At 40.9% G+C, this 25,368-nt stretch overlaps 1 protein-coding gene across 1 annotated transcript in view; it reads right to left on the bottom strand.

Moving 5' to 3' along the window:
* Nucleotides 1-21,303, bottom strand: part of Melk (maternal embryonic leucine zipper kinase) — an 83,622-nt gene extending 62,319 nt beyond the window's left edge. The window contains exons 1-7 of the mRNA XM_042696263.1: nucleotides 21,173-21,303; nucleotides 16,170-16,264; nucleotides 14,642-14,727; nucleotides 10,474-10,590; nucleotides 7,966-8,109; nucleotides 6,249-6,317; nucleotides 4,176-4,268 (exon numbers count right to left, since the gene is read on the bottom strand). Coding sequence (XP_042552197.1) covers nucleotides 4,176-4,268; nucleotides 6,249-6,317; nucleotides 7,966-8,109; nucleotides 10,474-10,590; nucleotides 14,642-14,727; nucleotides 16,170-16,227 — 567 coding nt within the window. The 5' untranslated portion in view covers nucleotides 16,228-16,264; nucleotides 21,173-21,303. The remainder of the gene's footprint in view (nucleotides 1-4,175; nucleotides 4,269-6,248; nucleotides 6,318-7,965; nucleotides 8,110-10,473; nucleotides 10,591-14,641; nucleotides 14,728-16,169; nucleotides 16,265-21,172) is intronic.
* Between the last annotated feature and the right edge of the window lie 4,065 nt (nucleotides 21,304-25,368).

The raw sequence follows: 25,368 nt of genomic DNA, 5'->3' as shown, positions 1-25,368 counted from the left end.
TCATTGTTTCAAATTAGATAACCAGTAAAATTGCAATCCAAAACAAATGCAAGTAAATCAATAAGCTACCAAGTGCCAAATAAAATAAAAATAACTCAGGAAAGAAGGGCTCGAGAGGCTGAGAAGGTGACTCAGTGGTAGAGCGCTTGCCTTGCATGCATAAGGCCCTGGGTTCAATTCCTCAGCACCACATAAGCAGAAAAAAAAAGTTGGAAGTGGTGCTATGGCTCAAGTGGTAGAGCACTAGCCTTGAGCTGAAGAGCTGAGGGACAGCGCCCAGGCCCAGAGTGTTCAGACCCCACGACCAGACCCAAAAAAAAAAAGGGGCTTGAAACCATTTCCTATGAAAAATTACATAATTAGATAGTAATATAAAACATGTCTTTAAGGCAGGATTTGAACAATAAATATTAAAATTATTTAAGCCATTTTTTCATTTAATACTGGGCCTTGCTCTTGCTAGGCAAGCACTCTACTACTTAAGCCATACTCCTAACTCTTTTTGCTATTAGTTATTTTTCAGGTCAGCCTGGACTGAGGGCCTCCTATTTATGCTTTACACAGAGATGGGATGACAGGAATGCTCCTGCCACTATACCCCACTTTTTAGTGGCTGAAATGATGTCTCGAAAATGTTTCATCCCAAACTATGATCCTTCCAATCTCTACCAGCAAGTACATAAGATTACTAGGATGAGCCACTGCACTAGGCCTAAATAGCTTATTTTTAAATGAAAGTTCTCAAATCCTCCTCTTAAAAAAAACAAACCCAGAGAGCTGGAAATGTGGCTTAGTGGTAGAGTGCTTGCCTACCATGCATGAAGCCCTGGGTTCAATTCCTCAGTACCACACAAACAGAAAAGCCAGAAGTGGCAATGTGGCTCAAGTGGTATAGTGCTAAAGAAGCCAAAGAAGCTCAGGGACAGTGCCCAGGCCCTGAGTTCAAGCCCCAGGGCTGGCAGGAAAAAAAATCTCCAGGGATATTTGACAAGTACCCAGATGGTTTCTTGGTATATTAAGTTAACTAGAGTCTTTGAAGTTGAAAAGCCAAACTAATACAAACAAGAAACCAACTTAGCAGAGGAAGAGATGAATGGGAAAGAGGGGAGAAAGCAGTCATAATATTCAACGAATATTCAATAAAACTAGGAAAATTGATGGGAGGGGTTGAGCTAAGAGGGATAGGAGAGAATGATGAAAAAGGAAGACACATTGTACTTATACAATGATATATTAAATGGTAACCCCTTTGTACAACTACTTAAATATATAATATTAAGAATAAAAGCTCCCATAGGAAAAAGTCAGATCCATTCAGACCAATAGGAAATTCATTCTTGCCAACCCCCTAGCAATCTAGTTCAGCCACTAGTTCAGAGACTAGAAGGAACAATAAAAAGAGTGCTTCTCTTAGTTCAAATCTTGACCAATACTAGCTACCTGTGTGAATCTGCAAACACACCTAATCTGGGCCTGAGTCTTTTCATTTTTTTACCTTATAGAATGGGGTAATGGTATTTACTTTACAGGGATATAAAATGATATAGCCATTAGGATAAAAAGTATGAGTTCCTGAAAAAAATTAAAAACAGAATTACCAGCAATTCCACTTTTCACTATATCCAAAGAATGAAAAAGAGGCTCTCAGAGATATTCCTATACCCACATTCCTAGTATCATTATTCACAACAGCTAGAAACACAAGTATCCATCAACATGAATAAATCAAAAAAATATTGTGTATATGTACATTTACACACACACACACACACACACACACACACACACAGGGATATTATTCAGCCTTAAAAGAAACGCGATTGTGACATATACTACCACACAATGAACCTTAAAGACATACTAAGTGAAACAAGCTAGTTACAAAAAGACAAAGGTTGTAAGGTTCTAATTCTATGACACAGGAAGTAGACGGACAATTGCCAGGGGAATAGGGTAGGCTGGAATGCAGAGTTATTGTTTAGGGTGTAGAATTTTTAGTCTGCAAGATGAAAAGAACTGTGGAGACTCATTGCATAACAATGTGACTGCAATACCACTCAACTATACACTTAAAAATGATTAGTTAACATGGAAAATTGTATGTTATTTGTATTTAGCAATTAAAAATAAAACGTGGGCTGAGACAGAGAGCACTTGCCCAGATTGTGTGTATATGGCGCTCAGTTTTATCTCCAATACTGGGGAAAAAGATAAAAAATATATAGTATGATTATGACCATGATAAACTTTCACAGTTCAATCTCTTTTCTATAATGAACTAAGAGGGTCACAATATTACTTCTGTGGTATTTCTACCAAAAATGTATAGAATAAATCTAATCATAAAGAAGCATCAAACTCAAATTAATATTCTAAAAAAAAAAAAAAAAACTGAAAAAAGCCGGCACCGGTGGCTCACGCCTGTAATCCTAGCTACTCAGGAGGCTGAGAACTGAGGATATCCGTTCAAAGTCAGCCCGGGCAGGAAAGTCCATGAGACTCTTATCTCCAATAAACCACTAGAAAACCAGAAGTGGTGCTGTGGCTCAAGCAGCAGAGCGGTCGCCTTGAGCTGAAGAGCGCAGGGACAGCGCCCAAGCCCAAAGTTCACGCCCCACGACCAGAAACAAACAAACAAACAAACAAACAAAACTGAAAAATACTAAAGTTAAACAAAAAAAGCTTAAGGAAGCTTAGAGAATATTAAAGAAATGAAATGTGTGATCTGGACTAGGAGAAAATAAATCTATAAAGGGCATCACTGGTACAAGTCACACCATTTAAATATGGATGTGGGTTAAATATAGTGTATCAATATTAAATTCTCTGATTTTGATAACTAAAGCTATTAAAGGCCTTGTTTGTAGGAAATGTATGTATTTTGTATGTATTTTGTTCGAAAAATGTGCATATATGAAGATATTCAAGAAAAATAGAGAGCAAAATATAACTAATAATTTGAACAAAAATAAATCAAAGTTCTATATGAGAGCCTATCAAAATTAAAGGTCACTTGTTATCTAATAGCAAGTTAAAGCCTACCTTTTCATGCCACCAAGTATATAATACTTCTCAAATTCTTTCCCATAAAGCACTAGTTTCAGAAGATGATCCCCATGAAAACTAGACTTGGTAGGAAGATAAAATCAGGACCAGTTGCTATTTGTGGTATATCTCTCCCAAAGGATCATACTGTACAAGAACACATGAAAGATTTGGAGATGTCCTAAAATAAGAAAACTGTTCAGCCCAGAACTTCCTAAGCTTTGACAATTCAATGGTTTGGGAATTTTTTTGTTTTGTTTTGTTTTACTTTAGGACAAATACCAGCAACACTAGTACTCCAGAGAAGAGGAGCTGGTCAACTTGAAGGCTCAAGTAGTGGAAAGTAGAGCAAGCTCTGGCCTTCTGAACATGGACTTCTACAAAGGACTGCTAGCCTCAGAGAGCTAGTTATGGACAAAGGATAGGTTTTTTTCTCTAATCAATACCAAAGATGTCAGGCCAAGATTGCACTCTATCCAGCTAGACTAACCTGTCCAAACTAGAGCACAGTGGGTGGGGAGAGAGAGAGAGAGAGAGAGATACATATAGCCACACAAGAAATACATTCCTACTTTGAAATGTGTGCCTTATATCTAGCCAGTAATAGTGCACACCTATAATCTTAGCATTCAGGAGACTGAGGTAGGATGATTGTGAATTTGAGGACATCTTGGGCTATATAGCAAGACCCTATCCTCCCCTTGAAAACCCCCCCCCAAAAAAATCTATATGTGTCAGGTACCAGTGGCCCATGCCTATCTATAATCCTAGCTACTCAGGAGGCTGAAATCTGAGGGTTGCAGTTCAAAGACAGCCAGAGCAAGAAAGTCTATGAGACTCATCTCCAATTAATCACCAGAAAACCAAAAGTGGAGCTGTGGCTCAAAGTGGTACAGGGCTAGCCCTGAGCAGAAAAGCTCAGGGACAGAGTTCAAGGCCAAGACCACCACCAACAACAAAAATCTGTATGTTATTATGTTTAATTCAAATGATTTACTCTATTAGTTTATAATAAACTCTTTAAATTATTTCTTATTGTAATGTTATAGCCCTAATATAGTGTGTGATTCCTTACAGGTCCTCAATAAATGGATATTGACTACATACTGAGTTAATCAATGAATAATTACCTCCGATCCAAGATATGATTTGCCTTGTATTAACTCAGGGGCTGCATAAGCAAGACTCCCACAGCATGTCTGCAGATGGTAATCCTTATTACCCTGCCAATAAGATAAAAATGAAACACTTATCAATACAGCCCTTAGGAGTATTAAACCTTGGTGAACAATTTTTGAATACAAAGAGAAGATAAAGAGATACCCCAAATAATCAGAGACTTCTGCAGCCAACCCAATAATCTTTGCTTACATGCATGCATGCATGCACAGGTAGACTTCACATTCCACATTTCCAATACTACTATAACCTGAACATGAACAAAGCCTTTATCCCCTTAGCTCAGTAAAGCCAGGTTCATACTGCCCTAAATATCTACTGCATAACAAGCAGCCTAGCAAACATCCAAGTACACCTGTCTCCTTACTCCCAACTATTCAGGGAAAAAAGGATTATTTCTTTTTAAGTTCCACTTTCTAATATCAAATCTTTACACAGCTTCTTTTTTCTTAGTGGGAAGAAAGCAACAAAGCACATAAAACAATGCCATGACAATCTATTTCCAGGACTCAGTTCTAAGGAAAAATCACCACCTTAGCTTTAAGATCTGGTAAAATGGGAAATCTACTGATCCTTCTCTGCTCACACACAGAAATACATGATATACTGAAAAATGAAGTTTCTGTCCAACTCCTATATAGAGCCCTATAACTAACAAGGGACTTGAGAAACAAATTTTGTTTACAACTCAAACATGTTGAAAGTGAGCTCAGCAGAGCTGAGGCTATCCTCTCCCAGGCCACCGTTTTCTTAGAAGGTGTCTAATCTAAGCTAATGGAGACTGTCAAACATTCTCCCCACTGCCTCCTGTATGACTTAAGCCAGCTCATCTGCTCAAAGTATGATCTTTATGTTTTGATATATCTGGAAATGGTAAAATTGCCTTATAGCATTTGCTTCCTAGACACAAGAATCCACTGACAACCTGAAGAATCATGAAGGAACAGAATCAGAAAGAATCCGACATTGAACTGAAGAGGCAATAACTGCTTCCCTTTGCACCAAGCTGATCCTGATGGGGGCAGGAAGTAATCAGGGGACTACAAAAGGCTGAGACAAGTCTGTAATTTCAACATTCTTAATGAGTGTAGACAGCTCATTTTAGAAACTCTGAGTACCATCATTAGAGAACTCAGGAGGAAGATTCCAATAGCAGCCACACAGGAGACTGCTGCAGACAGCAAAGCTGGGAAGTTCAAAGTCACCTCACAGAGAAGTTATGCTGAGGAACACCAGTACTCAACTAGAATACAAATTAGGGAAATGCCCAACAGTATAAATTTAGAAGTATCTATGGACATTTTCCTTATTCTTTTGAAAGAAAAGAAGGTTATCTCACAAAATGTAACTTATTTTTCGTTCTATAACCATTTGGATAACAAAGGATAGATTTATACTTGATTTTCAACTCCTATCTAAATGTACAAAGGCATCATCTAGTGGTACCATACTCAAACTGCAAGGACAATTCAAGTCAATTCATACTGCATGCAATGGCTTCCTGGGCCTCAACACTACAGATTTTCTCACAGCTTAACCATGGAGCCTTAAACATGACCAACACTATACCTACAGTCATGGCTCTCAATTATTGCTACACATTAAAACCATCTAGAGAATATACAAAAATTATTGATGCCAGGCATGAAATTTAACATTCTTCACAGTGGATACAACCAAGCTCAATAAAAACAAGGTAGAATTCTAGTCAGGCACTGGTGGCTTATGCCTATAATCCTAGCTACTCAGGAAGCTAAATCTGTGGATCTCAGTTCAAAGCCAGCCTTGGCAGGAGAATCCATGGAGACTCTTATCTCCAATTAACCACCAGAAAACCAGAAGTACAGCAGTGGCTCAAAGTGGTGAAGCACTAGCCTTGAGCAGAAAAGCTCGGGACAGTGCCCATGACTTGAGTTAAAGCCCTTTGACCAACAACAAAAAAAGGAAGGTAGAAACCAGTGCAAGGTAACATACTAAAAGGAACATTTGTAAAGAAATGAAGGCATTTTAATATCTGCACTTACCTTGGGTTTTGCACAGAGACCAAAGTCAATCAGCTTTAATTTATGATATTCGTCAAACAACAAATTTTCCTAGGAAACAAACATTTTGAAAACTATACTGTGATTTCCTTATATGACAACTCACTTATAGCCACTTCTAAAAATGATTTAAGGTTGTTTATATTTGAAAACTTGGATCTGTCAAGAGTGAAAAAAAATCACTAAAAACCAATGAAAAGACAAATATAATATAAAAGGAAAGAAATAGGAATAAGGCTATTAGTAGAATACTTGCCTAGTAAGTGCAAGGCTCTGAGTTTGATCCCCAGTACTGCAAAAATATATAAGTAAAAAGGGGGAAAAAGAATGCTGATAACTATAGCATTACACCTTCAAGACACACTAGCATAAACCATTTCTCCTTGACACTCTGACTACCAATTATAAGCAAACAGGTCTCGGACTCTGATAATGACTCTTATCTTCAACTAACAAGTATAAAGCCAAAAGTAGAGATTGTAGACTGCCAACTTTGAGTGAAAAAGCTAAGGGAAAACACAAAATCTTGAGTTCAAGGCCAGTAATGACAATAAATAAATAAGTAAATAAATCCACATTCACTATTACCCACATAGTCACCTCTTTAGGACTACACCTAACAAGTAGAAGGCCCTAAGTTCAAACCCAGTATATTAAAAAAATAATAATTCACATTTTTAGTCAGTCTTCAATAAATGGAGTCTGTAAGCCAGGCTCACGCCTGTAATTCTAGCTGCTCAGGAGGCTGAGATCTGAGAATCAAGGTTCCAAGCCAGCCTGGCAGGAAAGTCCATGAGACTCATCTCCAATTAACCACCAGAAAACCAGAAGTAGCACTATTGCTCAAATGGTAGAATGCTTACCTTGAGTTGAAGAGCTCTGGGACAGTGCCCAAGCCCAGAGTTAAGCCCTACAACCGACAGAAAAAAAAAAAAAAAAAATGGAGTCTGTAGATTCTATTGAACAGTCCTCCTTTATTTTTTTTTTTTTTGGGGGGGGGTCCGATCGTGGGGCCTGAACTCTGGGCCTGGGCGCTGTCCCTCAGCTCTTCAGCTCAAGGCTAGCGCTCTACCACTTGAGCCACAGTACCACTTTCGGCTTTTTTCTTTTTGCTTATGTGGTGCTGAGAAATCGAACCCAGGGCCTCATGCATGCAGGGCAAGCGCTCTACCACTGAGCCACCTTCCCAGCCCTGAACAGTCCTCCTTTAAAGAGTAGTAGATTTTAAATTAGCACATGTCTATAATCCCAGCACTTAGGAGGCTAAGGCAGGAGGGTCATGAGCCTACCTGGACTACACAGGAAAAAAGGGAAACAGGTAGGAAAAGGACTAAATAGAAAATACTCAATGATTCAGAAATAAAATCCTTATTACAAAGACATTTATAACATCACATACAATTGACAGATAAATAGAATGCAAATGTATCCAAAAAGGCTACCAAAGTCAAAAGGAGAGAAAAAGAAATGTGATATATTCTGACTGGAACAAAAATAGAAGATGGGAAAAAGGAGAAGGAAGCAGAAGCTGAAGAAGCAAGAAAAGGAAGGAGGGGGAAGGAAAAAGGAAGAGGAGGAAGAGGAAGAGGAGGAGCAGCAACGAAAGCACTAAGATTTGTAAACATAGCTGAAAATGAAAACATCAAGTAGATGCTGTTGAACTCTCAGGTAAACATCTAAGTATAACATGGTCACTTACTGGTTTGAGGTCTCTGTGAGCATAGCCCTGGCTGTGCACATAAGCAACTGCAGATACTATTTGACGAAAGACAATTCGGGTTTCCTCTTCCGACAGGCGATCATGGGAAATTATGTAGTCAAACAGTTCTCCTCCAGGGCAGTACTTCAACAACAACAAGCACATAGATATTGTTACATCTTACCAAAATCACTTCTATGAAATGTAAAATAAAAATATTATACCAAACTCATAGATATACAAACTAAACTTAAAGGCAAAGGAACTGCCTCTCAAGAGAATAGGGAACAGATGACACTATACAAAAGGAAATATACTTATTACCTGATGCATGTAAATGTAACCCCTCTGCATATCACCTCTATAATAATAAAGTAATTAATAAATTTTAAGCAGGTACCTATAAATTCTCAGGCCAGGTGCCAATGGCTCACACCTGTAACCCTAGCTACTCAGAAGGCTGAAATCTAAGGATCATAGTTTGATGCCAGCCCAGGCAGGAAAGTCCATGAGTCTCTTATCTCCAATTAACTATCCAAAAGCCAGAAGTGGAGCTTTGACTCAAGTGGTAGAGCACTAACCAGGCGCAAATAAGCTCAGGGACGGCTCCTAGGTCCTGATTTCAAGCCCCAGACTGGAAAACAAACAAGCAAACAAAAAACACCACTCTCAGGATCAAACAAGGCAATAATTATTCCAGGAATGAGAACAGTAACTCTTTCCTTGAACACTTTTTTTTTTTTTTGGGTCCAGTCATGGGCCTGAACTCTGGGCCTGGGCGCTGTTCCTCAGCTCTTCAGCTCAAGGCTAGTGCTCTACCACTTGAGCCACAGCGCCACTTCCGGCTTTTTTCTTTTTTTGCTTATGTGGTGCTAAGGAATCACCCAGGGCCTCGTGCATGCAAGACAAGTGCTCTACCACTGAGCCACCTTCCCAGCCCCCAGCCCCTCCTTGAACACTTTTATAACTAATATATAAAAGTAGAACCCACTTCTACTCTGCTTTTAAAAAGCTCACTCAGGGTTTTTTTTGTTTTGTTTTGTTTTGGTTTGATTTTGGTTCCAGTCATGGGCCTGAACTCTGGGCCTGGGCGCTGTCCTCAGCTCTTCAGCTCAAGGCTAGCGCTCTACCACTTGAGCCACAGCGCCACTTCTGGCTTTTTTTTTTCTGCTTATGTGATGCTGAGGAGTTGAACCCAGGGCCTCATGCATGCAAGGCATGCGCTCTACCACTGAGCCACCTTCCCAGCCCTCACTCATGGTTTTAAACTTTTATAGCAAAGCACTAAAAACATACTCACATTTAATAGTTTCCTAAAGGGCTGGGAAGGTGGCTCAGTGGTAGAGCGCTTGCCTTGCATGCATGAGGCCCAGGGTTCCATTCCTCAGCCCCACATAAGCAAAAAGAAAAAAGACGGAAGTGGCGCTGTGGCTCAAGTGGTAGAGTGCTAGCCTTGAGCTGAAGAGCTGAGGGACAGCACCCAGGCCCAGAGTTCAGGCCCCACGACCGGACCCAAAAATAAAAAACAAAAAAGGAGCTCATTAAAGGTCATGCAATGAAGCAGCCTTGTTTAAAAAGCAAAAGACTAGAAATAATTGTCTTAGCTGTTCATGGTGATATATAACAAATACCTTACACTACAAAACTTCAAATCCATAAAAATTTACTACTCTGAGTCCTGGTGGCTAGAAGTGTTCACCCAGGTACAATGATGAGCTAGAAAAAAAAAATTCAAAAAGCAGCAAGAAATAGAGGACATACAGAGAGAAAAATGCCACTTTAAGATGGAAGCAGAGATGAGAGTGATACATATGAAACTAAGGAAGACCAGATTGCCAACAGCCACCAGGAACTAAGAAAATGATATGTATCTGATTCTCCTAAGGAATATGCATAAGAAAACAATTTTGCCCATGCCTTCAATTTAGAGGAAGACTTCTAGTTCCAAAACTCTGAGACAACGGGCTGGGAAGGTGGCTCAGTGGTAGAGCGCTTGCCTTGCATGCCTGAGGCCCTGGTTCGATTCCTCAGCTCCACATAAGCATAAAGAAAAAAGTCGGAAGTGGCGCTGTGGCTCAAGTGGGAGAGTGCTAGCCTTGAGCTGAAGAGCTGAGGGATAGTAACCAGGCCCAGAGTTCAGGCCCCAAAACCGGACCCAAAAAAAAAAAAACTCTGAGACGACAAATTGTTGTTGTTTAAACTAGTTATTTGTTAGCCATAGGACACTATAAAAGGATATAAAACTAAGATAAAATTTCCCTTAGAAACAAATTTTAACAAATTCTATCCACTAAACTATACCACTATATTAGAAGGGTATTAGAAAGATTTTCTTATAATCAGTCTCCAATATATTATATATGTCTACTTTTATGATCTAAATCATTACAGAATTCAAAACAGGTCAACTACTTAAGTTATACCAATTTTCCAGATGAAATTTCATTTTCACTTGACTATTGATAAAATGACCAAATAACTTTTAGTCCTCTGGAACATACTACTAACCTCAAGAACCATGAATATTTTGTTGTCTGTCTCCAACACATGGTAGAGTTGACATATATGCTGATGTCTAAGATTCTTTAAGGCATCAATCTCTGTTTTGATCCTTGGCAAATCACTCTGTGACATAAAAGCATTTCAAGTGAGCAATAAAGTGAGCAATAAATTTATTGGGAATGTTCTAATCAATAACTTTAAGAGTAAACAGTGGGCTAAGAATGTGGCTCAGTGGTAGAGTGCTTGCCTAGCATGCATGAAGCCCCAGGTTCAATTCCTCAGTAGCACATAAACAGAAAAAGCCAGAAGTGGTGCTGGCTCAAGTGGTAGAGTACGAGTGGTTAAGTAAAAGAAGCTCAGGGACTGTGCCCAGGCCTTGAGTTCAAGCCCAGGACTGGCAAAAAAAAAAAAAGAGTAAATAGCAAAAAGTATCAACCACCTTAAATAATTCAAAACATACAAAAATACATCAAAATTTACTTCTCTTTTGTGTATGTATGTGCCAAGCAGTATTGGACTGGAACTCAGGGCCTGAATGCTGTATCTTAGCTTTTTCCCTCAAAGATGGAACTTTCTACCACTTGAGCCACACCTCCACTTCTGTGTTTTTGGTAGTTAATTAGAATAAGAATCTCTCAGACTTTTCTGCCCAGGCTGGCTTTGAACCATGATCCTCAGATCTCAGACTTCCGAGTAGCTAGGATTATGGGTGTGCGCCACGGGCAACTGGTTTTTAATTCATAATCTTTTACTAGAATAATAAATGTTATTTAGCAATAATAAAAAATAAAGCGGTATTTGTTAAATTAAAAATGATTTATAATTTTCACAAATTAGGTAACTGTGAATTTTAGCATATATTTTGAAAAGATCAAAATAAAAAGTGAAGGGCATTAAAATAAAAGAAATCCTTATGTTTCCTTTGATTTAAGTGTGTCAATCAGCACTTACATAATTAAAAATGAAAACAAGGTAATAATTAGTGTTAAACACTACCAGTAAGATATTTTATAATGTGTTTTTGTTTTGTCGGTACTGGAGGTTGAACTCATGTTTGATCAACTGGCACTCTAGCATTTGAGCCAAACCTCTAGCCAACATTTTGCTGATTATTTTGGGGAATGGGATCTCGAGGACTTTTCTGCTGGGGCTGGATTCAAACCTTGATCCTCTGCCTCTCAGGCTCAAGAACTGCTAGGATTTTAGGTGTGAGCTACCAGCTTTACAATGTTTTTAATGTTTGATAATTAAAAACATCTGTAAAATGTTTATGTTGGTTTAAACAATATGTACTACTAACTTTAGTAGTATGTACTACTAAAGCTAACTCAATCCAGAAGGAAAATTAGTTTCCTTTTTAACATTTAAGATACTTAGTCAAAGAAAATAATTTTTAAAGTTTATCTTCAAAAAGAACCAAAACAAAACAAAACAAAAAACAGCCACAGATACATACTCATACTAAGATACTGCTAGTAAACATTCAGCAGAAGACCAGAACAAGGAAAAGTCTAGAAACAAACACATGAAGGGTAACAGGGAATTAATATTACAGAAATATATCATATGTGTATGCATGTATGTAACTAGAATAATAAAATTCACTAAACACTATTAAAAAGGAAGCAAGAGGAGGGAGAAAGGCTGGGCGCCGGTGGCTTACGCCTGTAATCCTAGCTACTCAGGAGGCTGAGATCTGAGGATCGGGTTCAAAGCCAGCCCCGGTAGGAAAGTCCATGAGACTCTTATCTCCAATAAGCTGCCAAAAAACCGGAAGTTTCCGCCAAAAAACCAGAAGTGGCGCTGTGGCTCGAGTGGTAGAGCATTGGCCTTGAGCTGAAGAGCGCAGGGACAGTGCCCAAGCCAAGTTCAAGCCCCACGACCGACCAAAAAAAAAAAAAAAAAGAGGAGAGAGAAAGATGCAAGAAAGAGTAATACAGACTGGGTACTGATGGCTCATGCCTGTAATCATAGTTACTCAAGTGGCTGAAATCTTTAGATCATGGTTCAAAGCTAGCCCAGGCAGGAAAGTCCATGAGACTCTTAACTCCAATTAACCACCAACTGAAGCTGAGGCTACAGTGGTAGAGCATCCATCTGAGCAACAAGCTAATGGATAGCCCTGAGTTCAAGCCCCAGTACCAGCATAATCAAAAAAAGTAATAATAATATAGATGGGGTAAATGTGATCAAAGTACATGCATGTTGTAAATATCACACCAAAGGCTTTTGCATAATCTATGCTAATATTTTTCTTTTTAAAGAAAGGAAAATAAATAAACCACAGGAAGGATAGTAGAGTTAGGAAAAGATGACTCAGAGTAACTTCAAACACCAGAAAACTAAGATTTTACCACAGTGTAATAATAGTTTATGTACATTATAGTCAAAAGCACAAATTGAATAGTCTTTTAGGCAATGAGTAGCTCAATCCTAAAAGCATTTTCATAGAGAAAAAGAAGTTGATCAGGAAAAGGATTTCTTAGGTATTGAACTCTGGGCCTGGGCACTGTCCCTGAGCTGCTTTTGCTCAAGGTTAGTGCCCTACCACTTGAGCCATAGCACCACTTTGGGCTTTTTCTGTTTATATGGTGCTGAGGAGTCGAACCCAGGGCCTCATGCATGCGAGGCAAGCACTCTATCACTGAGCCACCTTCCCAGCCCCTCATTAGGCAAATCTAAAGCCACTTTGAATAAAATGCTGGGACATAAGAGTTCTCTATCTACCTATCTATAATACAAAATAGATCAACATTTAGCATTATGAAAAGGTAAAGACATGTTAAAATTCCCAGAAACACTTAACCTATATGGCTACAAGAAATATGAAGGACAAAAGAACCATTTCCCTAAAACACTTTAGAAACAGAGATATTTACTTTTTTTTTGGTGGGTCATGGGGCTTAAACTCTGGGCCTGGACACTCTCCCTGAGCTCTTCAGCTTAAGGTGAGCACTCTACCACTTTGAGCCACAGCGCTCAAGTTTTCTGGTGGTTAATTGGAGATTTAAAAAAAAAAGTCTCATGGACTTTTCTGTCCGAGCTAGCTTTGAACCACAGTCCTCAGATCTCAGCCTTCTGAGTAGCTAAGATTATAGGCATGACCCACTGGCACCCAGCTCAATATTTACTTTTTTGTTGTTGTTGTTGGTCATGGAGTCTGAACTCTGGACCTCGGCACTGTCCTTCAGCTCTTCAGCTCAAGGCTATAACTCTACCACTTGAGCCACAGTGCCACTTCCGGCTTTTTCTGCTTATGTGGTGCTGAGGAATCGAACCCAGGAACTCATGCATGCAAGGCAAGCACTCTACCACTGAGCCTCTTTCCCAGCCCCAATATTTACATTTTTTAAGCTACAAAAATATTACTCTTAGAAAAGAACAGTAACTAAAATATTGGAGGGCTAATCACAAAATTAACCATAAGTATAATATTAAACAATTTCATTGGTTGTGAATATGATCAAGGTTCATAATGTACATACATGAAAATGTCACAGTGAAACAATATCCAATATTGAAAAAAGTCATGGGGCTGGGAAGGTGGCTCAGTGGTAGAGCACCTGCCTTGCATGTATGAGGCCCTAGGTTCGATTCCTCAGCACCACATAAGCAGGAAAAAAAAAAGCCAGAAATGGTGCTGTGGCTCAAGTGGTAGAGCGCTAGCCTTAAGCTGAAGAGCTGAGGGACAGAGCCCAGGCCCAGAGTTCAGGCCCACAACCAGACCCAAAAAAAAAGAAAAGAAAAGAAAAAGTCAGGCATAGCCGGGCACTGGTGGCTCACACATGTCAGGCATGACAGTGTACACCTATAATCCCAGCACTAAGGAAAATAAAGCAAGAAGATCAATAGTTTCAGGCCAGTCTGGGCTACACAGAGAAACTCTGTCTTTAAAAAAAAGGAAAAACTCAGACAGGTATTGATGCCTCATGCCCTATCATCTTAGCTACGCAGGAGGCTGAGACCTGAAGATCGTGATTTGAAGACAGCCCAGGCAGACAAATCCAAGAGACTCTGATCTCCAACTAACTAGCCTAAAGCTAGAAGTTGAAGCATGACTCAAGTGGTGGCACACTAGCCTTGAATAAAAAAAGCTGAATATGAGACTTTGAGTTCAAGCCCCAGCACTGGGCACAAAAACAAAAACAAAAAAAACACCTAATTTCAAACTTACCCCTAGTGCATTTTTATCCATGATTTTTATAGCCACCATTTCTCCAGTGAGGATGTGGCAGGCCAGTTTGACCTTTGCAAAGCCACCTAAGTAAAGAAAAATGTATAAAGAAGAGGTAAGTAATGACTCAAGCACATATACCTTCTCATATTTTCTAAAAGGGCTCTGTGGAACCACATTTTCCTAGAAGTCTGCATACTTTTCTTCTGTTACTCCCAAAGTGTTAGCCATGACTCTAGCCTCTTCTAATTCAATGTCTAGGTGATGATTATTTTTCCTATCACAACAGAATTCCTCTCATTTTGTAATGAAGTAGAAAAGCAGTATTTACTCTTTAGAAGTATGATCTATGATTATTAACCTTGCAAATAAACTTGCTTTATAAATAACAATGAGAGGCCACAGCATTTAAATTGCTTAGACAAAAGACAAATTCTTAAACTGTAAAGATAAAGAATTACATTTCAAAATTGGGTCAAAACTGAATAATATATACTGATTGATATATATATATATATATATATATATATATATATATATATCTTCAATTTAACATTACCAAAAAAGAAGCTCCTGGTTGTCACTCCTGAAAATTTCCTTATTTCAGTAAGAAGCCACTCTATTTCCCTGGATGCCCAGCCCCAAACCCTGGAATCAACCTTAACTTTGTCTCTTATCTAGTACCCCATATTCAATCCATCAACCAGTCCATGGGCTTACCCATGGGTAAAACAAACCAATGGTTAGTTACAATGGGGGAAAGGAAGCAGGTACTGACTAGAAATAGCTTGTCTTATCTGAGCATTTCTATATGGTCTATGTTGAGATGTGTCTACTTTGCATGCTTTTACTGTATGTTTTGTATATTTCCATAAATAACTACCACAGCACCTTCACAACCATTTCTTATCTAAGCCACCTAAATCACTGTAATAGCTTGCTGACATGTCTCCCCTTCCTCTACACTTACCCTCTTCCACCCAATCTTTTCACCACTAAGCAGCCAGAGTGACCCTATGAAAGAAAACAAAAGTCAGATACTCTGGCTCAGAAATTACCAATGAAGCCAGGTGACGGTGGCTCACACCTATAATCCTAGCTACTCAGAAGGCTGAGATCTGAGTTCACAGTTCAAAGCCAGACTGGGCAGGAAAGTCCATGAGACTCTTATCTCAAATAAACTACTGAGAAAAAGCCAGAAGTGGTATTGTGGCTCAAATGGTAGAACACTAGCCTTGAATACAAAGAGGCTCAGGGATAACATGCAGGTCCTGAGTTCAAGCCCCAGGACTGGAAAAAATAAAAAAAGAATTTACAAATGAGATTAATTTAGGATAAAAGCCAAAGACCTTGTAATGACCTACAAACTTCTACTATTTTCCTCTATTTCTGTTCTACTTTTTCCTACTCAAGGAGAAAAAATTTTAAACTGCATATGTTAATCAAAGAGCTCATGAGAGCCCAAATAGACTATACTCCCAAAGAGTTGATTGGTCCTTTATCTCCAAGAAAAAAAAATAGCAATTACCTGTTCCAATAGTTTCATATAATTCATAGTATTTGAGAAGTTCATCATAATCTTTCATAGTCCACTTGGAAGTTATGTAAAATGATAGAAAGAACCTGTAAGGCAGAAATAGTACATGATCAACAAGGAATATTATCCAGATTATCTACTCCACTTGTAACAAATATGTTAGTCATATAAATGATAAAAATGATACAGATTAGTCATAGTGAAAGAGTTCTTATCTCACATATCACACATATAAATTAATCCCAGATAAAGTTTTAAACATAAAAAAATAAACTTTCAAAACTTTTTTTTTGGTTAGTCGTGGGGCTTAAACTCTGGGCTTGGGCGCTGTCCTTTAGCTCTTCAGCTTAAGGCGAGCACTCTACCTCTTGAGCCACAGCGCCACTTCCAGTTTTTTGGTGGTTTATTGGAGATAAGAGTCTCACAGATTTTCCTGCCCAGGCTGGCTTTGAACCACGATCCTCAGATCGCAGCCTCATAAGTAGCTAGGACTATAGGAGTGAGCCACCCGCACCCAGCTCTCAAAACTTTTGAAAGAATATGAGAAAGAATAGAGTGGAACTTTTTTTTTTTTTGCTTATGTGGTGCTGAGGAATCGAACCCAGGGCCTCATGCATGCTAGGCAAGCACTCTACCACTGAGCCATCATCCCAGCCCCTAGAGTGGAACTTTTATTTTTTTTTTTTTAATTTAATTTAATTTTATTTGTGAACATACTGTACAGAGGAGTTACAGTTACATGGGCAGGATAATGCGTACATTTCTTACCAAGCATTGCAGCCTCCTCCTTTGTTTATCCTTCACATCCCTTCCCAGCCTCCCCCCTCCCCCCATAATCCCAATCCTTCTCCTTAGAGTGGAACTTTTAAATACAATGCAAATCATTAAAAACAAATAGGCACAGTGGCTTGAGAAACTGAGGCAGAAGGACCAAGTAAGCCCAGGAGTTGCCTAGGCAACATAGGAAGACTTTAATCATTAAAAAAAATTTTATACAAGCCGGGCGCTGGTGGCTCACGCCTGTAATCCTAGCTACTCAGGAGGCTGAGATCTGAGAATCGCGGTTCAAAGCCAGCCCGGGCAGGAGAGACCTTGAGACTCCTATCTCCAATAAACCACCAGAAAACCGGAAGTGGCGCTGTAGCTCAAGTGGTAGAGCGCTCGCCTTGAGCTGAAGAGCTGAGGGACAGCGCCCAGGCCCAGAGTTCAAGCCCCACGACCGACAAAAAAAAAAAAAAAAAAAATTTTATACATTAAAATTAAGAAATTCTTTTTTTTTGGTGGGGGGGAGGGGTCCAGTCGTGGTTCCTGAACTCTGGGCCTGGGTTCTGTCCCTCAGTTCTTCAGCTCAAGGCTAGCACTCTACTACTTGAGCCACAGTGCCACTTCTGGCTTTTTTTCTTTTTGCTCATGTGGTGCTGAGGAATTGAACCCAGGGCCTCATGCATGCAAGGCAAGCGCTCTACCACTGAGCCACCTTCCCAGCCCCAAGATAAGCCAAACTTTCACTTGGCACTATCAGTATAATGGAGAAATGTAGTTCCATACTCAAAAAATGCACATTTAGTGGAGAAGACAAAAGGCAAACAGACAACAAACTAGTTTGTAATAAACATTGGGAAGAAAAACAACTGTGGTTAGCTAACTCACTGAAAAGGTGAAGGTATAACTCAAAGGGCAAGAAGTGGCATAAAGAAAATCAGATTTGCCAGAGCCCAGGTGCCTATGGCTCCCTCCTGTACTCCTAATTACTCAGGAGGCTGAGATTTGAGGATTGCGGTTCAAAGCCAATCCCAGCAGGAAAGTCCATGAGACTCCTATCTCCAATTACCACCAGAAAACCAGAAGTAGCACTGTGGCTCAAAGTGGTAGAGTACTGGACTTGACAGAAAAGCTGAAACAGCACCCACAACCAATCAAAAAAAAAAAAAAAAAATCAGACTTTATGTGATATTCCTCTCAAAACTTTGAACAATTTTTCCAACAGAAAATACTGTCTGTTAGAAATGGACTTGACCATGTAAACAATGTATACAAGTCTGTTAAAATGATAATGATCCTTTATTTGAATGCTTTCTCATTAATAGCATCTTCAGCTCCACCTCATTCTTCCTCCCCTGCTTTCTAAGATATCCTAATGCAGCAATGCCCCAGCTAAGCTTGTGTTTTTACCACTGAGCTACATCCCTAGCCACATCTAGTATGCTTTATGACAAATGTATTCTTCGTTGTCTTTGATCTGTAGGCCTCAACAGTTCTTACACAGGAAGAATATTCCAGGGCTGGGAAGGTGGCTCAGTGGTAGAATGCTTGCCTTGCATGCATGAGGCCCTGGGTTTGATTCCTCAGCACCACATAAGCAAAAAGAAAAAAGCTGGAAGTGGCACTGTGGCTCAAGTGGTAGAGCACTAGCCTTGAGCTGAAGAGCTGAGGGACAGCACCCAGGCCCAGAGTTCAGGCCCCAGGACTGGACCCCCCCCCACCCCCCAAAAAAAAGAAAGAAAGACAAAAGGCATGTTTTTTCTCATGTGGATCTTACATACAAAATATAACCTCCCATGTAAGTATACACATGCTTATGTACACAATTTAGTTGACTGAGGTACAGAATATGTAGGAGTGAAACTCTATGGAGTAAATCTTTCAAACAATTAACAATCTAACAACATGAATACCAGGAAACTAAAATTAAATGGGAGGGCCGGGCGCTGGTGGCTCACGCCTGTAATCCTAGCTACTCAGGAGGCTGAGATCTGAGGATCGCGGTTCAAAGCCAGCCCGGGCAGGAGAGACCGTGAGACTCTTATCTCCAATAAACCACCAGAAAACCGGAAGTGGCGCTGTAGCTCAAGTGGTAGAGCGCTCGCCTTGAGCTGAAGAGCTGAGGGACAGCGCCCAGGCCCAGAGTTCAAGCCCCATGACCGACAAAAAAAAAAAAAAAAAAAAAAAAATTAAATGGGAGGGTCTAGTGTGAATGAAAAAGAGAACAGCACAAATATAACAAGAATATTCAGGGATTGGAGGCATAGTTCAGTGGATAGAGCACTAGCCAATGATCAAAAGTATCAGGTACTAAGTTTGAGTCCCAGTCTTGGACCAAAAAAAGAAAGAGAGACTATTCAAAGTACCTAGGTGATAAAGGAAGTGGGAAATGTGAAATGAGTCTAGGGAGAAGTAACAGATGGGATGGAGGGGAATAATGGAAGAAGTGACTTATTGAATAGCACTGACACTTAAATGGACATGTTAAAACTGTAACTCCTTATACAACTTTTGAAGTTCAAAAAATAAAAAATGAACAAAAGCTAAAACAAATGTTCTCAAAAGACATGGAGATTAAGTAGACTAATATATAGGGAGTGAATTATCAAATACATACGCATGTATGGAAATGCCACGATGAAAAAAACTCCTTTGTACGGGTAATATACGCTTAACAAAAAACCAAACAACAACAACAAAAAACCTCTGTGATCGATGGGTGGTAGGGCAAAATATTCACTGCCTTCACGTTCTCTCTCTTATTCCAGAGCTGAATAACCAGCATATTACCAAACCTTAATGATGGTCATGAATTTTGAAAACCTAGAGTATAACCTCAGAAGTGTGGTGAGCTCATAAAGGAAAACAGTGTAATAAGGTAGGTCCTGCAATAATGTAGTTAGGTCATCTTCTTAAATCAGGTGGAGAAAAATATGAATAAAATTATCAGAACTTCAAGGTCTACAAAAGATTTTTTAGCTTTGCTGGCACCAGGGTTCCAACTCAGGGTCTCACATTCATTCAGCTTGCTCAACTGGCACTCTACCACTTAGCCACACCAACTGGTTGTTTTGGAGATGGAATCTTGAAGGCTATTCTACCCACGATGGCTTCAAACCTCAATCTCCCAGATCTCAGCCTCCTGAGTAGCTAGGATTACAAATGTGCGCTAAGCATAATTTCAAATAATAATACATAATGGCTGGGGGCAGAGAAGAGTGGATCAATGGTAAGAGTAACTCAAGTGGTAGGCCCTGAGTTTAATCTCAGTACAGCTACACATACACACACACACACACACACACACACAGAGAGAGAAACAGAAAAATCAATGACTCCTAATGTGGCTTTATAAAAGAGTTAAATGGCATCTTGCCCTGCCCTTTTGCACAGGCTTCTAGGGGCACCAACAAAGAGGCATTCATTCACTCCTAAAGGCATAAAGGACTTGATTTGCTTATCTAGTTGGTCTATAATAGCTGAATGCAAGGAAAAATCCACTGATATCCATGAAGGTGTCATAAGGGCTTTTCGGATTTCTCCCACACCTCAGAGGAAAATAGAAACATATTTTTTTAGAAAAGTTAGTCATAGAGGGCTCTAACCATTTTGGGTATCTTAATCCTCCTGCCTTCTTACCGAACTATAGAGAAAACTCAAAGATAAAATTACTGCTCATCCTGGGTGCAAGGGGCCTGACTCCTGTCTTGGGATAACTTCTCAGAGGAGTTTTCCTCTGCCATGCAGGCGTCTAGGTAGCTGCAACCTTGCTGCTCCTTTTACTGGTCTAGCCTTCTGCGCACCCGTTTAATATGAGCCTCTCACGCTACTTACTTTGAAGAAGTGCAGGATCTGGCCTGAAGGACTGAGAACTTTTCTCTTTTTTTCTAAGGTAAATACCCTCAGGACCTTTTCTCCTCCTGATAGAGAGAGAGGGTCACGGAACAGGTACGGGAATCACCCGGATGGCAGCCCTCCAGCGTGGCAAATGCTCTGCCCGTATACCTCATCGGTACCTCTGGGCAGGTACTGTTTATCCCCAGAGAGAAGAAAACCTGGGTGTGAAAGACTAGCTAAACCCACCCAGGGCACAGGGCTGGCGAGGCGGGGCTCGGGGAACTCCATCTCAGCGCAGCCCGGAGCCCTGGGACGAGGCGGCGGCTGCTCGCGCCCCGCCCGGCCCAGACCCCGGCCCTCACGGACGGCGGAGGAGAGCTGGCAGAAAAACTGACCTGAGGGGCGAGGGCAGAGGCGATGTCAGGGGAAGGGCAGGAGGGCCGGACAGAAAGACAGACGAATCCGCCAACAGTCCCACGCTAAGATGAAGTGCGAAAAGAGGCTGGGGAGTCTTCCCGATCGCCGGGCTTCGGCCGCTTCCGCCCGCCAAAGGAATCAAACCTCCCAAACAGGAAGGGGCGGGGCATACACAGGCGAATCCCGGAGAGGGGCGGGGCTGTGGGCGGGGCTCTCCGTGGCGGGTCGCGCGCACAGTAGGTCGATCTTTGGCAATCGGTGGGAAGGCTGCGTGGCCCTCTTGGGTTGCCTTGAGGTAATTAAATGTCACTCTCTTGCTAGTGTCATAGACGTTCTCCTGGGTACACGTAAAGATTTTCCAAAACGGATGGACTTGCAAAGTTTACAGATACTCTGCTTTCTTAGGTTTCCTTTCCTAAAAGTGATCTTTCTGAGAAATCTCTAGTAGGCAAAGTTCTTAATTTTTCTCCTTCCTTGTCCAATGGGGGGTTTCCCACCCTACAGTACTGGAGAGTTTACCGAAAGTCGCTTGCTGCAGAATCTTTCAGAAATCTGAATCTTACTAAAATCTGTTGCCACAAAGAATAATAACCCTGAAGGGCTGAAGGAATTGTCCATTAAATAACTCAGGGCCCTCTAACACTTGACCCTGCAACACAAGAGAAGTTTCCTGATGTACTTACTATTCTGTCATTTATGTAATTTTGAACAACTTCTGTTTTTGTAATGATAGCTCAAACTAGAAGAAGATAGTTTTTTGTTTTGCTTTATTTTTTTGGTCGGTCGTGAGGCCCGAACTCTGGGCCTGGGCGCTGCCCCTCAGCATCAGCTCAAGGCTAGCACTCTACCACTTGAGCCACAGCGCCACCTCCGGCTTTTTCTGCTTATGTGGTACTGAGGAATTGAACCCAGGGCCTCATGCTTACAAGGCACGCACTCTGCCACTGATCCACCTTTCCAGCCCAGAAGAAAACAATTTTAATTACAGCAAAGAAAAAATTTAATTTACATATATTTTTATTGCAGTGCCTATGATAAAGTGCTGGATAAAATATTTTCAAGCAAAACAATTACATTAAGGTAACATTCCAGCCAGCCAGGCATTGGTAGTTCACATCTGTAATCCTAGCTACTCTGGTGGCTGAGCTAAGAGGATGGTGTTTCAAAGCCAGCTGGGGCAGGAAATACCATGAGAGTTATCTCCAATTAACCTCCAGATAACCGGAAGTGGAGCTGTGGCTCTAAATGGTAAGAGCGTTAGCCTTGAGCAAAAGAACTGAGAGACAGCACCCAGGCCCTAAGGTTAAGCCCTACAACTGACCAAAAAAAAAAAAAAAAAAAAGATAAAATTCCACAGCTGGCTCTGCCTGTGGTGGTGTGTGTTTGGCCCCTTAGTCAAGGTGAGAAAAAAACATAAATAGGATCAAGGTACCTGCTGGCTGGCGAAACAGACTCTATCACAAAAAATAACTGTAATTAAAACTAAAAGGGCTGGAGATGTGGCTCAGGCAGTACAGTGCCTGCCTATTAAATACAGAGCCTTGAGTTCAAACCCTAGTACTGCCAACGAGATGAGAGAAGGAGAGAGAGAGGAAGGAAGGAAGGAAGGAAGGGAGAGAGAGAAAGAAAAAGAATTCTGTGGAGTGGGCTGGGAAGGTGGCTCAGTGGTAGAGCGCATGCCTTGCATGCCTGAGGCCCTGGGTTCGATTCCTCAGCACCACATAAGCAAAAAGAAAAAAACCGGAAGTGGCGCTGTGGCTCAAGTGGTAGAGCGCTAGCCTTGAGCTGAAGAGCTGAGGGACAGTGCCCAGGCCCAGAGTTCAGGCCCCACGACCAGGCCCAAAAAAAAAGAAAAAAGAATTCTGTGGAATAGATATACAAGAGAAAAAGGAAGGAAAATAAGCGAATACTTAAAGAGGGCCTAGATGGGCTGGGGCTGTATATTCTCAGTGTTAGAGGGTTTACATAGGTATACCCAAGTTTAATCACTAGCACCATCAAAATTAATTTTTTTGTTTTTTTGTCAGTTGTGGGGCCTGAACTCTGGGCCTGGGCGCTGTCCCTCAGCTCTTCAGCTCAAGGCTAGCACTCTATCACTTGAGCCATAGCACCACTTCCAGCTTTTACTGCTTATGTGGTGCTGAGGAGTCGAACCCAGGGACTCATGCACAGAAGTTAAGCACTCTACCACTGTGCCACCTTCCCAGCCCAAAATTAATTAGTTTTAAAAGGCTGTTTTGGGGAAATTTTTGTAGTGTTACAGATGGAACCAAGGGCCTTCCACATACTAAGCATATGCCCTATTAATTAACTACTTCACAGCCCTTGAATTTTCCACAAGATTTCACTATGTAGATTATGCTGGCCTTGAACTAACTCACTGTATAGTACATTCCTCCTGTTCTATCTCCAAAGTGGTGGGATTACAGGAGTATTAGGATTACAGGCATGCTGCCTGATTTATGTAATTTTGAAGTAGATGCTGGTAGTATCAAATCACCCTGATAGTTTCAATGAGTAATATTATTGTTTCATTTTTTAAATGTTTACAACAATCCTACTTTTTAAAAAATCCAATTCAAGCTGGGAATGAATTATAAATTCATTGTTTGAGAACTTGCTTGTAGTCCCACCACTTGGGAGACTGAGGCAGGAAGATTATAAATTCAAGGCCAGCCTGGGCTATGTAGCAAGTTCCAGGTCAGCTCTGGGCTATATAGCAAAGTGTTTTGTTTTGTTTTGTTTTGTTTTTCTTGGTTGTGGGGCCTGAACACTGGGCCTGGGCGCTGTCCCTCAGCTCTTCAGCTCAAGGCTAGCACTCTAGCCACAGCGCCACTTCCGGCTTTTTTCTTTTTGCTTATGTGGTGCTAAGGAATCGAACCCAGGGCCTCATGCATGCAAGGCTCAAGGCAAGCACTTTTCCACTGAGCCACCTTCCCAGCCCCCAAAGTTTTGTTTGTAAAAAGAAAATATATACCCAGACACAGAAATTCTATCCTTTGCAACAATTCCAAATTATGATTTAAAAAGTTTAGATGGGAGCTGGGAAGGTGGCTCAGTGGTAGAGCGCTTGCCTTGCATGCCTGAGGCCCTGGGTTCGATTCCTCAGCACCACATAAGCAAAAAGAAAAAAGCCAGAAGTGGGGCTGTGGCTCAAGTGGTAGAGCACTAGCCTTGAGCTGAAGAGCTGAGGGACAGCACCCAGGCCCAGAGTTCAGGCCCCACGACTGGACCCCAAAAAAAAAAAAAAAAAGTTTAGATGTCGGGGCCAGAAAGGCGGCTCCATGTATAGTGCTTGCATTGCATGCATGAGGCCCTGGGCTCGATTCCTCAACATCACATAAATAGAAAAAGCCAGAAGTGGTAGAGTGCTAGCCTTGAGCTGAAGAGCTGAGAACAGTGCCCAGGCCCAGAGTTCAAGCCCCACAACCGACACACACAAATAAAGTTTAGATGTTACTGGGCATTGGTGGCTCACACCTGTAATCCTAGCTACTCGGGAGGCTGAGATCTGAGGATCAAAGTTCAAAGCCAGCCTGGGCAGGAAAGTCCATAAGACTTTTATTTCCAATTAACCACCAGAAAGCCAGAAGTGAAGCTGTGGCTCAAAGGGGTAGAGTACTAGCTTTGAGCAAAAGAGCTCAGAGACAGCACCCATGCCCAGAGTTGAAGCCCCAGGTCAGACACACACACAAAAAAATTGAATGTCTACTTAAAATTTTCAGAATGAGTTTGAGTGTACATATTCAAAACACCTTGAATATTGCTGAGTTAAAGACAGTAACCAAATAGCAAGAGAAAACAACCAATTCATCTAGGAAGGTGCATGAACCAAGAAGTCTGAAGTAAACCTACTTTATCATATGAATAGTAAGATAGTTAGATTATGCTCCCAGATTCAAGAGTCACTAACTGGGTGGGTCAAGCCATATGGGATGTAACAATAACACCATTAGCGGCAATAATAAAACCCACTACAGTTTTTTGATTTTTTAATTTTTTTGGGGGGGGTCCGGTCGTGGGGCCTGAACTCTGGGCCTGGGTGCTGTCCCTCAGCTCTTCAGCTCAAGGCTAGCACTCTAGCCACAGCTCCACTTCCGGCTTTTTTCTTTATGCTTATGTGGTGCTGAGGAATCGAACCCAGGGCCATAGGCATGCAAGGCAAGCGCTCTAC

Source organism: Dipodomys spectabilis, unplaced genomic scaffold (genome assembly GCF_019054845.1).
Source record: "Dipodomys spectabilis isolate Male_0828 unplaced genomic scaffold, ASM1905484v1 ptg000006l, whole genome shotgun sequence".
Classification (NCBI taxonomy): domain Eukaryota; kingdom Metazoa; phylum Chordata; class Mammalia; order Rodentia; family Heteromyidae; genus Dipodomys; species Dipodomys spectabilis.
Note: the sequence above shows the minus strand (reverse complement) of the source record. Positions and strands in the feature narration are given on the sequence as shown.